General features: G+C 46.4%; 1 protein-coding gene across 8 annotated transcripts in view; it reads left to right on the top strand.

The window, feature by feature from the left end:
• LOC105561345 (serine/threonine-protein kinase tousled-like 2) overlaps positions 1-14032 on the top strand; it is a 48833-nt gene extending 34801 nt beyond the window's left edge. For 2 of the 8 annotated variants that reach the window (XM_012011233.1, XM_012011238.1), the window contains 13 exons: positions 8625-8715; positions 8993-9255; positions 9340-9573; positions 10778-10870; positions 11037-11498; positions 11576-11779; positions 11895-11986; positions 12130-12277; positions 12378-12489; positions 12617-12755; positions 12846-12957; positions 13041-13148; positions 13225-14032. In XM_012011233.1, coding sequence (XP_011866623.1) covers positions 8625-8715; positions 8993-9255; positions 9340-9573; positions 10778-10870; positions 11037-11498; positions 11576-11779; positions 11895-11986; positions 12130-12277; positions 12378-12489; positions 12617-12755; positions 12846-12957; positions 13041-13148; positions 13225-13437 — 2271 coding nt within the window. In that variant the 3' untranslated portion in view covers positions 13438-14032. Of the gene's footprint in view, positions 1-4752; positions 5333-7847; positions 7948-8426; positions 8528-8624; positions 8716-8992; positions 9256-9339; positions 9574-10777; positions 10871-11036; positions 11499-11575; positions 11780-11894; positions 11987-12129; positions 12278-12377; positions 12490-12616; positions 12756-12845; positions 12958-13040; positions 13149-13224 lie in introns of those variants that run through there. The other 6 variants (XR_001008901.1, XM_012011237.1, XM_012011235.1 and 3 more) reach the window with 6 other exon arrangements.
• Positions 14033-16883: the final 2851 nt, after the last annotated feature.

The raw sequence follows: 16883 nt of genomic DNA, 5'->3' as shown, positions 1-16883 counted from the left end.
AATCATTATTTCGACACTTTGCGTCTTTGGTATTTTACGGAACACCTTCGGCCCTAAACTTACTCTCCAGCGTATAACTTGACTGATTCACGCTATTCTGCTCTCGAATAATTTATTCTGCATTTTCTACGTTTGTCAAGTTATTTTATTAATAAATTTAAGCTCATCAGGTTTTACAAAAGAATTCAAGATCGCATTGCCGTGATGTTCAGTTCCATAAGATTGTTTTATGTAACGTTCTATTCGACAATGTATAATATTACGATTGAGGAACAGTTTTCTCGAAGTAATCACTGTAATCACTGAATGGAATTCCTAGAACGTGACAAGAGAACGTTCGAAATAGAAAAACAGCCCATTAAGCTGTAGCGATTATACTACCGCAAGAGAACATAACTTCCGCGGTACGATTTTAAAATTGAAACATTTGTGTTTTTGTTCTATTTTTATTATATCGCATAATAATATAGATCTTTGTTCAAAGTAAGAAAGTACACATCCGTACGGGTAACGGAGCGCGTTCCTAACATAATATTTAATCTGAAACGTAGGAGAGCCGCTCGGCAATAAGTAGTATGCGCAGCTCGGATTTAAGTATATCGATCTCAGGTCGAACGTCACGGCGGCACGAAATTCGCGAAATCGCACCCAACGTTCGCATTCGGCACACCGACGTGAACGCCATCACACGGAAACGATCGCGCTCATTTTCCCATGGAACTCGTACCCGAGGGGGGCAAAGGAGAGAGCAGGTGAACTTCCGAAAAGGAAGAGAGAAACTCGCTGCAACGTTGTCGCGGTCTCCGAAACGCCGCGACGTTGCCCTTCGGCCTCCGTTCCGTGCGAATAACGAAAAAATGGGTGCGGGCACGAAGGAGAGAGAAAATCTCTGCTAATTGGGGGCGAGGGGGGGGGGGGAGGGTCGCTCCTCGCGACAGTGTCGTTGAAAATCTATCTAACTGTGTATGTAATGGCGACCCGTCTCGCCACAAACCTCACGCCGACAATCGCTTGCGGCGGCAGCCCGTCAGATCGCGTCTCGCGTTTGCCGATCTATGGATTCGTCACTCGCAGATTTCACATATCGGAGGAGAGTCCCCTATTACGAGATAGACTCCTGATACGAGATAGAGTAGTTTCCGCAAAATTAACAGGCATCATCTGTCGGTTCCACCACGAATTTATTGCCCTTGGAGTGAAATCTGTTGGATCGTGTAATCGTCGCGAAAGATTTTGTGATTGAATTTGGACGTTGAAAACCTACTGTCTCATATCAGAATCCTAACTTATAAGGAACACTTTCCTCTACTCGTACGTCGTAGGGGAAATGAAGGCAAAGATATATATTTTTCGCGTGCGTTTAATTCACTTCTAGAATCGATTAACACTGGTGAAGGTTGTAAACTCCGTCGTCTGCGCGATTCGAGTCTTCGTTACGATCACTTTCCCTTTTTAAAAAAGCTCATTTTCACGTATTACCGTTATGCATGTGTATGCACGTACGTTATACGTGCGTTCTCGCGAAATACCGAACGTCACGGTGTAGCTGACTGTGAAGATAGAAATATCATCGTGTCGCAACATTGTAAGTGATCGTAACCTGTCAGGGAGGAAACAGCCAATCCGCTATCAGAACGTTCTTATGGCACTCACTACGTGACGTAAAATAGCGTTATCATTGGTCGCTTTTTACGCGAATAGCGTCATTTCCTGGCAGTCGCGAATAGCGTCGCGTCACTTATCCGATTCGTAATATAGGGACATTGTTCGCGTCAGAGTGGTGTCGTATCGTCACGTATACTCTCAGGAGGTTTAGTCACTACTCACGCAACGGAGTTGCAAAAACGGAGCTGTTATCACATGCAAATAACCGCGGCAAAAGCTAGCGTCGTTACAACGAGAATCTTCTTTTTCCGACCGGCACACTCGTGCGTCGTTTTTTCAAAGGAGAGAGTCCGCATTGCCGTATTCAACTCGATTACAATTCAGCTGGACGCGCGCCCAAGCGAAACTTCGTTTTCAGAGGAAAAGCCCTCTATCGTGAGACAGGATTCTAATACGAAATAGTGGGTTTTCAACGTCCAAATTCAATCGCAAATCTTGTTTCCGCGACGATTACACGATCCAACGATTTTCCACTAAACAGATTAAGCTCATATTGGGAGCCTGTCTCATAATAGGGGACTTTACTCCACATCCACGCGAGAACCGCTCGTTTCCACGGCACGTTCGTCCGCGAAACTTGTCGATCACATTCGTTCGCACTGCCCCGCGGTATTATTTTCCTTCACGACGGTTTCGCGCACGAGAGATTCACCTTGCGCACTGACACGTCCTCCACTCGGAGATATTTATCGGCGTACTCGCCGATCGCCCGCGTTACGAGGCACGTTTTGGCGCAACTCCGTTGGCAACGGTACACGGAGCATAGATCAGATTTGTACGGTCGCTCGACCTGTTATGTTCGTTCCGTTCCGCCGTGTTCCGTTTTCTTGCGCGCCTTCCCTCCACTCCCTCCGCATCTGTTTCCCCCTCCCTGTCGCCACTGCCCCCACCACCGCTCGGCCTTTGCGTCTCTCTTGCTAATACGCCCTCGCACAGGCCGAAGCACGCGTCGGCACGACGTATTTCACAGGAACGTAACGAGCGGAACCCATTGCGAGGGCGCATTTTCAGAAAAGGCGTTTCGTCACGTGTTCGTGCGCGCGTGAGGGAATTTAAGGTTAGATAGTTCTTTACTTCGCGATAGTATTCCCACGGTACTATGTCGCTAGTAGCTGGAAATGGAATCTCACAATTTCAAAGTTTTTATTAGGATGGTTATGTGTGCGTGCGTGTGGGTGTGTAAGTATTCCTTCAAGTTTCATTAACTTGATCTCTGACAAACTTATTAGAGTTGAATTTTATTACAATGTTTCGTGCATTAAAAAATTTTAAGAGGATTACTATTATATTTCAAAAGTGCAGATATTCACTAACAAAAGAGATCGTCCAGTACGTAGCTTCTTCACATGGCACGTACTGCTATTTAACAATTACGGTTATATAATCTCCCAAGTCATGATATACAGAATACACGCTTGATTGCTACCATATACGATTTGTATGACACAATGTATAGTATACCATTATGTGTTCTTGAAGGTTCCCTCGGTGTAGCCGCATTGAGCTGTAACTTGAGAGAGAAAAAATTACTACCATTTACATTCTGCCAACTTAAATGATCGAAAGTGATGATACGCGAAGATTACTAATGTACTTGAGCGCGTCTAGTGCACGGAAAAATTCCCTTGATTAATCGCCTCTGACATTGCAATTGAACATGGCTACAGTGTGACATGAGCTTTAGAGCCAGCGTGTGTGCGCTTTCTTATTCGTCTGTTTCGCATTTATTTTATTATTTGGTGCGTAAATAGATCAATAAGTAATATGTTAAGTTAAAAACGTTATTTCTCACTCATTCACTCGTTCATTCATTCATTCATTCATACAATCATACACGCGCCACACACACACGCACACGCACACACACACACGCAACAAACACCTGTTGTATAATATATCTCGATATTTTCTTTCTTAATCCGATTAAAGTTCTTGGCCCATTTGGGGAATTTCTAAAAGCAGCCTAACGTACGCGGTTTACAAGTCTGTCGAGTTCTTCAAGTTGTCCGCTTACATCGCTTGAAATTGCGAATACCCCGAGCTTGAAATTGAGTCAGCGGACAGCCTCGGACACCGCGGTCGGGCGGCTCTTGGCTAATAAAGGGCGCTGTTTTCCATAAAATTTCATTTACACGCGGCATAATGGATAAGAGGCCGCCTTTCCTCGCGGGAGAAATTAACGCAACGGCAAAAAAGGAGCGTCATTCGTTAACCCGACTGACTGCTTCTCTCTGGCCAGAGATACAAGCGGAGCGCAAAGTAACGCCGCAAGGCGGAACCGCGGATCACACACGGGAAACGTATCTCGTAGCGGCGAGGAGGAGAGGGCGAAGGGGGTGGTCGTGGCAGAGAGACGGGGGACGGGGGAGGGGACCCGAGGGGGGGGGGTACGGAGAGAGGTACAACAGAGCAGAGGCACCCTTCGCACGCTGTAGCGGCACAACTACACTTCGCCACATCGATTTTACCGGCTCGCTTGCACTCACACTCGGTCGACCCGTTCACTGAAGGAATGTCTCATACGCCTTCCTCCTCCCTCCCCCTCTCCTCCCCCCGTCGTATTCTCTCCTCCCCCTTCGAGCCCCCGCGCACCGGCTCTCTCTCTGGCTGTTCGCCGCCACCCCCTACGAACCCGGTCTCTGTCAGTCACGGGGACGGCTCTCTCTCTATCTTATCCCGTCCATCCCTCTCCTCCATCCAAGCTCGCCAACGTCTGCCCCCGCTCCCTCGCCCGTCTTCCCCCGCGTTCCCATCCCTCTCTCTCTCTCTCTCTCTCTCTTTTTCCTTTCCTCTCTCGTTCGCTTGTACATTCTACCAAAGTGTCCCTCTTTCTCTCTGACTCTGTTGTGTGATGCGGGGCGGTAGCAGCACCGCGGGGAGAAGTGAGAGGGAGGTTGCACCTTTTGCCGCATCTCGGAATCTCGCGCGTTGCTCATTTGCCGTACATAGAGAGAAGCGAGAAAGAGAGAGAGAGAGAGAGAGAGAGAGAGGGAAAGAAAGAAAGAGAAATAGCGCCGGAGCGACGAAGAGAAAGAGAGGGACGGCGGGACGAGGGAACGGAGAAAGAGATAGAGAGAGAAACCTCGGGGCTAGGTAGTAGTATGCGAGAGCGGCGGTGGCACGGTGGTCGGACAGTTCCAGTTCCGTTTCGATTAGGCGAGTCCACGCGCGCGCCGGGTTTTTGGCTCGCGCTCTCGCAACGCGTCGTGCGCGTGGAGAGAAAGAGAAGGAGGAAGGAGAGCGTGTACGCGCGATGCCGCTCGCCGTGTCCATTGACGTCGTCGCTCGTTGCGATCGCCGTCGCCGTCGCCGTCGCCGTCGCTTGTGCTCTTGCCGTTGCTGCTGCTGCTGCTGATGCTACCGTCTCCGCTGTTTACTCGGCGCGCCAGCCGCACGCCAACATTTACGAGCGCATCCAGGGGAAAACGGAGTGAACGGACCTCGTGCGGCGAGGCGCAAGAGAGACGGAGAGAGAAAGAGCTCGTCTCTCGTAGACGTACAACGCGCTACGAGACGCGGCTCGGTCTTACGTTACTCCGCTCGGCCACGGCTCGCTCGTGAACGGACCGACCTCGCGGTTATGGCCACGCCAGGGGCAGGTCGTCAGGGTTACAGGCGTGCGCTGTAAAAAGTCCTACATGCCCCGATTTACCGGGTTCGCACATACGTACGTATACACGCCAGCCATCTACGCGCGAATCGCACCCGTGTACGTTTGTCGCACGCAGCATCGTGCGCGCACACGCGTATAACGTATGCGTATACAACTTCGCAACACCGTCACGCGCATCTGCTGCTCGCGCGATCGTATATACAATGCGTTGCCATCCGTCTCGGCAGCGAATCGCAATGACATCAGAGAGACCGAGACAGGACTCGCCTCTCTCTCTCTGTGTGTCTCCCTCTCTCTCTCTCTCTCTCTCTTTCTTTCCCTCCGCCGGCCCTCTAGCCCAGTTCCGGGCACGGCCACTGATCCATCGATAAGGAAGTTTGCTGTCCTCTCCCGCGGTGAACTTGTTCGGTGCCGGTTCGTGCGCGATACGCGAGGAATCCACGGGAACGGGCATCTCGTTGTCGCATAGTCGGGGTCGGGAGGCGAGATACACTGCCGGTCACGTGACCGGGCTACCTGCTGAACGGCGCGAATTACGGGCTGTGGGAGCAAAGTATGCGATTAGACGTGCGCGCAAGGTGTACACGATCGTGATTCGGAGAACCCGGGCACTCGATTCTCGAATCTATTCGACGGAGAGACGTACGCGGAAAACGTTCTGCTCTTACAGAGAAGTCGCGGGCTGATCTGGCCACTCGCGCGGTTTCCAGCCAATCGACTGTCAACTTTTCTGCGAGAACGGGATTTTCGCGTACGTTTCTTTTTCGAATGAATTGAAGAATCCAGCCGCCGGTCGTATCTCTTGGCGTATCCACGGCTCGGCGAGATTCGCTGGACGATGTCGGTCTCTTCTCTCTTTTTTTTCCCCCCTATTTCTTTCCGCGTCAAACGTCAGACACGTCGATTGTCATGGCGATCGACGTGTGTCATCGACCGAAAAAAAGAGATTACGTTTAAATCCTCCATAATAGCCTCGCGCGAGCTCCCGAAGTAAAACGTTACGTTATCCCATCCTTCGAATCGCACTCGGGTGCAGTCACGTTCGAACACGTTGACGTTATTTCTAAGATCGCAAGAGTAGAACAAAACGGAGATACGTATTAATTATTGTCATTAACCTAGTTTTGCCGAGCGAGATCGTCGCCGGGCGAAAATCAATTTCGCCATTTCGGTAGGATGGATTTTTTAAGTAAGCAATATTCGTTTTCTCCTCCTCTCCACGGGGCGAGCACTCGCTCCTCGCGCCTCACGTGCACTTTCCTTCTCTCGGTCCGCGCCGAGATATAAATAAGGTAAAACAGTGTGTCTCTCTCGCGCGCGCGCGCGGAATAGCGCCGCCGCGACAAAAATAAAAGCGTCATGAATCTAAGTAGACCGCCGTGCAAAGTTGATACGCTATATAAGAAGCGCGCAACTAATCGGGTCAATTAGATCAGGCTAGATTTTTCGACGATTCACCGTCAAGCGAGAACGGATAGGCCACTCGCCGGCGCGCGCGCGGCTCTCGCATAACTTCAGTGCGCGCCGGTAGACCGCGCGACATTCAAACGTTGGAGATCTTCTCCAAATGACTGTCGGACGTTCGTATGTTACAAACAGGAAAAGTGCATTAATCGTACGACAACATTTATCCACGTGGACGTTGTTTAGTGACTTTCGCTCACGCGGCAGGGCTCTTCGCACGAGTTTCGCGACGACGTAGCGTCCGCGGTGTTAATTCGGAGAGGAGAAGACGGTCGTGAAAGAGAGTGCGAGCGTAGTTGACGCGCGCGGCAACGCGAGGCGAGAGAAAAACGGGCCGAGGTGGAAAGAGAGAAGGCGCGTTGCAGACGCGCGCGCGTAATTTATCGCTACGCGGGACGCGCGACGACGACGTCACACACTTTGCGCGCCGCGCCGCGCCGCGCAGCCGGCCGGAATGACGTAGCGTGTCGTCGCTCTCTTCTCTCGCTTATCGGTGCTGTTAATCGTGGAGGCGCGGCGCGGCGCGGGGCGGCGCCCCCTCCGCTCTCCCCGCCGCGGACGCCGCGTCGCCACCGGTGGCCGCGGCCGCGGCCGCGGATGGCCGCTTACGAAAATATGCGCCACGCGAGCGAGAGAGAGAGAGAGAGAGAGAAAGAGAGCCAAGTTGAACCGCGGCCTCGGCCACGGTGCCGTAGGGAGTTCAGAGGCGCGATGTAGTGAGTAAAACTGCCCCCTCGCGGTGCGCGCCCGCGGTTCCTGATCATCGCCCATGCACTTCTCGAATCGTGCGCGCCGTCAAGTTCTTACCTCCTACCCCGCGCGCGCGCGCGCGCTACACTAACCTTCCTCCCGCTCTCCCCCCCTTTCCACCCGGGCCCCTTCCATGCCGTCGTCGCCCTCCCCCTCACGTCCTCGCCCCGCACGCGCCCCCGTTGCCCCTTAGAACCTCTGTCGCCCTTCCGCTCCCTCCCGCCCGCCCTTCCTTCCTCCTTCCCGCCCGCCCGCCTGCCTCCCCGCTGCTCTAAGGTCCTCCATTTTGTCGTGATTCCTCTAGCTCTAAACGTATATCGGACATTTCCCTTACACGCCGCCGCCGCCACTTGCGGCAGGATCGCGCGTGAAAATTCCGTTTGCCGTTGACACACCGCCAATCGGCCCCGGACGGCGCGATTACTATGGGACTCCACCATAGGTCGTCCTGGAAGGTGTCGGTCTCTCTCTCTGTCGCTCTCGCTCCGTCTCTTTTCCTCCGCGCGCGTTTGCTCCTCCTCTCCTTTACGTGCTACCATTCTTCTTTCTTTCTCTCGCTCCGTCTCGCTCGCGCGCGCGCGCTCTCCCTCCCTCCCTCTCTCTCTCTCGCGCGCGCGTTTCCCCTTGCGCGCCCCTCCACGCATCGTCCGGCGCCCCTCATCCCTCCCCTTTTCTCCGTTCCATAAGTCTTTCTCTATCCTTTCAGGTTTGTTCCCCTTAGAGTAAATCGTGTCTTTTTAACAACACGCGATTCTACCGATTCGTGGCGTCGTACGCCGGTTTTCGCCGTCCGCGGAGCGTAACCTCTCTCGTGCCGCCCGTGAGGGATCATTGAAGCCGCCAGTCTTTCTCGTCGTTCTCGTGAATGTGCCCTCGTCCCCGTCGTTGTCATCGCTATCGTTCGTGGTCGGTCTCGCACGCCACTTCGCCTCGCCGTGCGAACTCGTCATTACTATGTGGCGGCGACGTGCCTTACTCTCGATAACGGTTGAATCGCACAGGCGCTCCTTGTGACTGTAGTCCCGTCGCTGTTTGGTTCGTCGCATTGTTTCTCCTCTCTTGGCTGTCCGTCTCGCCGCTCGACCAGGCCCGCAAGCGTATCTCACGCCGCCCGTTTCTTCTCTGCTTTCAGATGTCTGCTGGGTCACAAATTCAGATGGCACCCCAAACAACCGTAAACTCTGGTCAGACAGTTCATAGTCAAGACTCGAACATGAGCACTGGTAAGTCAGATTCATTCTCTCGGGGGTTTGATACGCAAGTGACGGGAATCTCGCTTAAGGTATATCACTGCTTTCCGCACGTCCTGGTCCTCTGAGCAACTCGCTTGCCTCAAGGATAAAGCTTGGTGCATCTGGGAAAGTTCTCTTTCAATCGATTCCTATCGAACGTTGCGCGGCAAACGAGCGATTCGCTCGTCTGCTACGATTATCTTAAGTCAAAATTAAAACTTAAAGGTGCCATGGCGGTCTTTCTGACATTGGACTATCAATTCTGCAGGCTCATCGCATAGTGATAAGGAGGTGGATGCAAACACTCCAGAAAAAGTACCACGGACTACTTCTGAGAGGAAAAGAAAACGTAAAGCCGACGACGGAGGTGGAGGTGTCGCAGGTGGTTCTGTAGCTAGTAAGGGCGCTAGATCGGTTGCTGCTCTTGATAATAAGAAGATCAACGAGTATTTTCCAAAGCATCATCTGGGTAATAGTCCTATTCGGCATGGCGGAGCCAAGAGCCCCTCCCCTCAGCAGAGTTATCCTATGGTAAGTCTCAGCGTCGACGCCACAAGAATCGTCTCAGTGTTGCGAATACGCCTGCGTAACGTGTGTGTGTTTCCTTGCCAACAGTATCCGCCGTCACCTCAACAGTTACTTTCGCCACAAGTAACGACACCTAATTCCTCGGTGGCGGAATTCTCTTCGCTGATGCAGCCACCGAGACCTCATCCTCAACCTCCACCGCCTCCACCACCAGCCACGTCGCAACCTGCGAGCTCGACGGCCAGCAAGCTGGTGCAGGTAAGGCCTCCCAACCTCAATAGGACAAGCCAGGTCAGGCAAGCGAAGACTAACACCCCAAATGTAAGCAAAATTCGGTAATGTCTGCAAGCATTTTATAAGAAACGACTCAAAGTGTGTACTAGTATTTCTACTGCGACAGCTAGCAGTTAGACATAAGGATACGTAAGCTTAAATACCTCTCAGAATCTCTCTTCCATTGTTAATCTGACAAAATGTAGCAGTTCTGTTGCTATACAATAAGCGAAGCTGTCACTGTTATTCTCGACGATTGAAATGTACTGATAAAAATGTAGAATTACTGTCTAGTGAAAAATTTGTATGCTGGTATCGCATTCGCAAAGATGCGATACCATCTGCCTTCGTTTAATTGTTTGCGCAAAGACTAAATGATAAGTGCAATAGAACTGGAGACAGATTGATAGATAATTATAAAATTTAATTTTTTGTAACATTCTATCTATGTGAAATGCAGATAGATTGGAACTTTCGTATGCTTATGTTTGTGATCTCATGATGGGCGCTTCTTATCAAATGTTTGCAGTAAAATCAGCTAATTTTTGGGCAAGTTGTAGCACTGTATACATTTGTTATTGTACAAATACAGGCTGTCTTGTAGTGCCACTCGTTTTCATTTTGAGATACTCGTCTTGAGGATTCGACTACCTCCAAAAGTACAAACGTGTCTAGTTTCTTTATCGCTCGAGCACAAACGAGCGTTACTAAAGACATATTTTACCGCTTGACATCTTTTATTTCTTAGGATTCACATTGAACATTGCATTTGAGTTCTAATGAGTCCAATATCGTTCGACTGTTCGAAGATTGATTAAAAATCCAACGTATTAAAAATTTGGTTGGGGTTTTACACATATAGATATTATTGATGTTTGTATGAGAGCATTTTATACATGCGTACATTTTTGGTGTTTTTCTTGCTGCCTGTGTGACCTTCAGTTCCATCAGCATTTATTCACGTTGCCTAAGTTTCGCTCACTAGTTCATTTTTCATAATAAAGAGAAAGTCACGTGTCGTAGTGGAGTATAGAAATGATCACGTTATGCAATTAAAACAGATAGTTGTTAGAACACCAAACATAGACGTCGTATCCGTGCAACTTTGTTCATACTTAACGATTTGTCTCTTACATTATGCTCTTTCTGCGTGTAGCAAGGTATCCGGTATTTTCGAGCAATGCTGACAAATGTATCAGATGTTACGGTAAAATGCTTCATTTGTTGTAAAATTATACGAATTGCATTCCAGACAGAGCTTACTTGCCAGAGGATACAGGAATTTGAAACTCAAGCCTCTTCAGACTTAGAACTACGTAATAATAAAATTGATGAGTTAAATAGGGTAAGTTCAATGGTGATTACGGCAGTTAGTTTATGCAAATCCTACCATTCTTACTTTAGATTGAATTACGTACAGCGCCTCATCTAAAGTCTATGATGTCAGCGAGCTTATGCCGTGTATCTTGACAACAGCAAATTAATCTAGACCCGTTCTTTGAACTTTACAGACAACGGACGAACTTAGGCATCAAATGGCTAATCAACAGAAAGTGATTGAGCAGCACAAATCACATATAAATAAGTGTATAGACGTTGTAAAGAAGTTATTAAAGGAAAAATCAAACATAGAAAAAAAGGAGGCTAGGCAGAAGTGTATGCAAAATAGACTGAGGTTGGGCCAGTTTGTGACGCAAAGGGTGGGTGCGACATTTCAAGAGAACTGGACTGACGGTTACGCATTTCATGAGCTTGCGCGACGGCAAGAGGAGATAGCGACGGAGCGGGAGGAGATCGACAAGCAGAAGAAGTTGCTGCTCAAGAAGAGGCCGTCGAATAGCGAGACTGGCAGGAAACGTAGTCAACCGCAACCCTCCTTGCACAACGGTACTGAGGCGACATTTTTGAAGCCAGATGCAGTACCTGGGTCGTATACGTGGCAGGAGTATTATGAAGCTGACGAAATACTCAAGGTAACGTTACGCGTTTTGTATTTTCCTTCGGTATCCAATTTTTCCCCATTCTCGAGAGCGACAATATGTATTTTCAGTTGAGGCAAAGCGCGTTGAAGAAAGAAGACGCGGACTTGCAACTAGAAATGGAAAAGCTCGAGAGGGAGCGGAATTTACACATTAGAGAGTTAAAGCGTATTCACAACGAGGACCAATCGAGATTTAACTCTCATCCTGTTCTGAATGAGCGTTACCTCTTATTAATGTTATTAGGAAAAGGCGGTTTCAGTGAAGTGCATAAGGTAAGAAAACATACAAGCTTCATGTATTGTTTTCGTTAACTCTATAAAAATGTACGTAAGCGCAAAAACATTTTATTTACTTGCTCTTATTTGTATCGCGTTGTTTCTCGTACAGGCATTTGACTTAAAAGAGCAACGGTACGTGGCTTGTAAGGTGCATCAATTAAATAAAGACTGGAAAGAAGACAAGAAGGCTAATTATATAAAGTAAGTTTCTTTAAGTTTTCACTTGTGTCGCGTTATTGACTTGTTGATTATAATGAATAATTAATGTAGAGACGCTTTAATAACACGTTCTTGTGTTTCTCTAGACGGATGTTCTTATTATGTGTTCTTTTTTGTTGTAATAGGCATGCATTGCGAGAATATAATATACATAAAGCACTGGATCATCCCCGAGTCGTAAAATTGTACGATGTATTTGAAATTGATGCTAATTCTTTTTGTACTGTTCTGGAATATTGTGATGGCCATGATTTAGATTTTTACCTCAAGCAGGTAAGCGTCTAAATGTCGTTTCACGCGAATCCCTTTAACAATAGCCGTGATGTTTTTGTTATTTCCAAACCATGTATTAAACTGTGTTATCTTATTGCAGCATAAGACTATACCTGAAAGAGAAGCGAGATCTATTGTTATGCAAGTCGTATCGGCATTAAAGTACCTCAATGAAATAAAACCTCCAGTCATACATTATGATCTGAAACCAGGTAAATTTTATGAATCTAATCGTTTATTGTCTAATGTAAGAATCATTACGGAGGAATTTTATGACGAGGAAGAGTAGTAACTTTGTGCACCAGCGAGTGTAATTTTATTGTATGATACTTTTTGCAGGTAATATCCTATTAACCGAAGGCAACGTGTGCGGCGAAATAAAAATCACGGACTTCGGCTTAAGTAAAGTCATGGATGAAGAAAATTATAATCCAGATCACGGAATGGATCTAACGTCCCAAGGAGCGGGTACTTATTGGTACGTGTCCCTTTCTTGAGTTACACATCGTCATGTTAATTATTAATTGTTAGTGGAGATTACAATTTAGTACTTTCGCACTTGTTATAGGTATCTACCTCCTGAATGCTTCGTCATTGGCAAAAATCCTCCTAAAATATCGTCTAAGGTTGACGTGTGGAGCGTAGGAGTTATATTTTATCAATGTCTATACGGTAAAAAGGTATTTGTCGCGATATATATCTTGTGAAATTTTATCGCGAGCATAGTCGAGACGTGCGCGTTAAAAAAAAATTATTTTTGCAGCCTTTCGGTCACAATCAATCGCAAGCCACCATTTTAGAGGAGAATACGATATTAAAAGCTACCGAAGTCCAGTTTGCAAATAAACCAACCGTTAGCAACGAAGCAAAGGTAACTCACCAGTGAGAAATAGATTAGAACCCGATGTTGAAAACCGATTTAGTGACACGACAATGTGCTGTTACAGAGTTTCATAAGAAGTTGCCTAGCGTATAGGAAGGAGGAGCGTATAGACGTACTGACACTAGCTAGACATGAATACCTACAACCCCCAGTGCCAAAACATGGCCGCCAAGCGAACAGCCAGCAACAGCAGCAGCAACAACAGATCCAGCAACAGCAGCAGAGCTCGTTTAATATCGGCATGTTTAGTGGTATGAACGCGTCGAGCAGTTCGTAGTGGAGAGGAAGGACTAAGGACAAAATCCTCGATATATACCAATACATGCCAAATCTTGAGCGCTCGGACTGTGTACACCATCTCATCTTAGGGAAATAATGATTGCTATAACCAATTGTAAATACTAAAACCGGATACTATCATCGTCACCACCCACCAACCACCATCACCACTACCACCATCACCTATCACCAACCACCACCACAATTATTACCACATTTACCACCGCCATCACCACACCATCACAACTATACTTACAGGATCGACTACATAGGACATTGCAAGAGAGATGCGAGACTGGTCACCCGCAAGTCCAGAAGCTTGCGTCTTTCTACAAGCCACGCCACATTATTCAGCATGACAAGAAACAATGTTGTGTTCGTAAATATTCAATTGTATTATCGTTCCTTGTATCAAACAGTGCGATGACTTGATAATAGTGTTTAAAAGAAAACGAGAGAGCGAGAGAGAACGAACGAACGAGTGAACGAGAAAATAACATGTGATAAGTCATTACGAGATAAAAGTGACGTCTAGAATAAGAGGGGAGGGGGGAAATAGGAGCATGTGTGAGAGAGAGAGAGAGAAAGAAAGAGAGCGTGAGAGTGACAAATAAAACAAAACAAAAATGAAAAATTTTTGGTGGAAGTCGATGAGATAAAAGAAAGCAACGAAGAATAGGAGAAAAAAGTAGGAAGGAGTCGAGAAAAGCAATCGGAGCAATCGCTTTCAACGGAGATGACGTTTCTCTCTCCTGGCGTTTTAGTGTGTATGAGCGAACGCTAGAGGATTGTTAAAATTAGTGTGAGTGTATATATTTATACTATATATATATATAAATACAAATATATATATATATATAAACTAATAAATTCGACATAATATATATATATATATATATATGGTGTAAAAAGGATGACTACAAGCATTGATAGTGGGAAGACAACTGTGGTGGCTCTATCCTCGCATGACCTCCGGCGCCGGTACCGGCATTCCATGAATGCTCGGCCTGTGCATCATGTTACTTTATTCGAATATTAACATTATTACTTGTATCATGACTAATAACGGTTAACATACACGCGCATCCATGCCCACATATGAAAACACGTACACCGACACGAGTACACGAAGGAGATTTGATTGGTTGTTCCTATTCTGAGACGAGAGTGGGCTTTATCTATAATGCCGGAATAATAGTCCGATAGAGAGCGAAGTGAGAAACGTAGAGAGAAAGAGTGTGAGTGTGAATGAGTGAGTGAGTGAGTGTGTGTGTGTGTGTTTGCGTGCGCGCGTGTGCGTGTGTGTCAATGCGTGAGGAGAGAGAGAGAGAGAAAGAGAGTCGCGATGTGCTCCCAAAGTGAAAAATAAAGCATTAGGATCGTAGTCCACCACTATCATCACCACCTGTAAAACCCGTTATCACGCGTGTATAGTTTAAAACCCCGAGATTCGTTATAACGAAGTCATGCATTACGTTTTTCCTCCTTCACTCTTCCTCCTTTTTTCTTCTCTCTCTCCTCTCCTTTCTTCTCCCCTTTTTCTCGAAAGTCTTATGGGGGGAGAGAAAAGAGAAAGAAAGAGAGCGTGGATCCAAATGTGTGTATAGAGCAAATTTCGCGCAAACGGTTTAGATTGTTCAATTAATAAATCAGGCGACAAGTGAGAAAAAATATGGCGAGGATTAGAAAGAACGAGCAAATCTTTTTAAGATAAGAGCCGATGAAACGCTATACCGACCCAATCATTATTTCTTTACTCGTAATTTGTTTTATATATGTACGTTATATATAGATAATTATGAAATAGAAAACTAAGTTATTTTATCAAGTGCCCTTGCTTTGTATTATAGTCGCGTTCGACGACGAGCCGTAGCTTCTGGGAGTAAAAGAAAGAGAGAAAGGGAGAATGGAGAGTTAGAGAGAATGCGTCAAGAGTGAACGAGAGACTAAAAAACGACCGAGTGCATGCGTTGTTAAAGTGTTGCGTCAGTTATTGATACAATGTGGGCACCGGGGTATTGATGACAATTCAATACCATCAATGTGATTGGCAGAAGTGTGGTGAGAGGAGAATACATTACAAGTCTGAACAGAGTCTACTACTTAGATCCGTCGCTTCAATTTTGAAAAAAAAAGAATATTAACCGCTCCCACATCCCGTATCCCACTTTTCGCGAAAGGAGATGCACACGGTCGAAAGTGCTCTTGGTTTTCTTTTTCCATTTTGTAAGGCGCGTATCGTGCTCGCTGATAATCTCGTTATGAGACCACGTGGCTTCTAAAATAAAATCATTCGCGTCGACACAGTTTTCCTATAAGATTGACGCGGATCTATGAAAATCTTTCGCCAATTCAATAAGAAAGGGGGAGGGGGATATTAAAGTGATCGATAAATGTAAAAATTGTTATTTGCATCATTTCCCCATTGTGTCATTTTTACGAATGAACCCTTCAGATTCAGTAGATTATCTTTAAAAGGTTTATTGCAGCCGGCCTTAAGAAAATTACCCGGAGGTGTAGTTCGATGAACGTTCACGCTTTCGAAATCTCGCGGTGAATGAAAACGAAATCTACGCGAGAACACATAGGATTCGTATATACTTTACAACAGGAAGTTACATTTGTACATATCTATAGAATTATCTGTGAGCGTAACAATAGGACGAGAACGGGAAGAGAGAAAGAGGCAAAAAAACTTTTTACTGATTTTTTTCACTGAGGATAGAGAGAAAAATACTTTCCGATCGGTTATAAGGTATTATCACCATAATCTACACACGATTAAATATCCGTAATATCAAATAGTTTTTTTTTCACTCGTGTCTGTGTGTCGACAGAGTCGATCTTCCTCGTGAGAAAAAAAAAGGAAAGAAACAGGAATTTCGTCGAGGACGGTGTATGAAAACGTTATAACAATAAATTTACGTATTTGTGTATAATTTAAAGTTAGTAAACTTATTAATTATATATAAATTACGCGCATTTCTCACGGTATGCATTTGCCCCCGCTGCTTCTCGTTTTGGCGAACGATGTTGAACAATGAATTGCCGAGTATCTAAAAAGTTAGAACATTTTATTTATATTTATATATATACGTATCTACTATGTGTGAATTATATAAAAATGAAAATCGCCGAAGATTATGACGTACTGATTAGGCTGAAAACGCGCGCGCTTGGACCGAGGGCTAGTCGATTGGTCTCCGTATCTGAGATAATCGTTCAAATTTAAAATCTTAAAAAAATTCAAACGATTCTCTTTGATCTTATCCTACGAGTGAACAAGTATGCATATACAAAACTGCTAGTATATAATTATAGTCGAATTCAATGAACACCAATACGCCTCGAAATTAATCGGTTTCTTCCATCTCACATATGTGGATATCGAAAATAAAATTACGAGAGAAGAGAGAAGAGGAGGAACACGTAAATTATGAGGGG

The sequence above is a fragment of the Vollenhovia emeryi genome, unplaced genomic scaffold (assembly GCF_000949405.1).
Source record: "Vollenhovia emeryi isolate VEMERY1.0 unplaced genomic scaffold, V.emery_V1.0 DF939208.1, whole genome shotgun sequence".
Classification (NCBI taxonomy): Eukaryota; Metazoa; Arthropoda; class Insecta; order Hymenoptera; family Formicidae; genus Vollenhovia; species Vollenhovia emeryi.
This window is presented reverse-complemented; position numbering and strand designations above follow the sequence as displayed.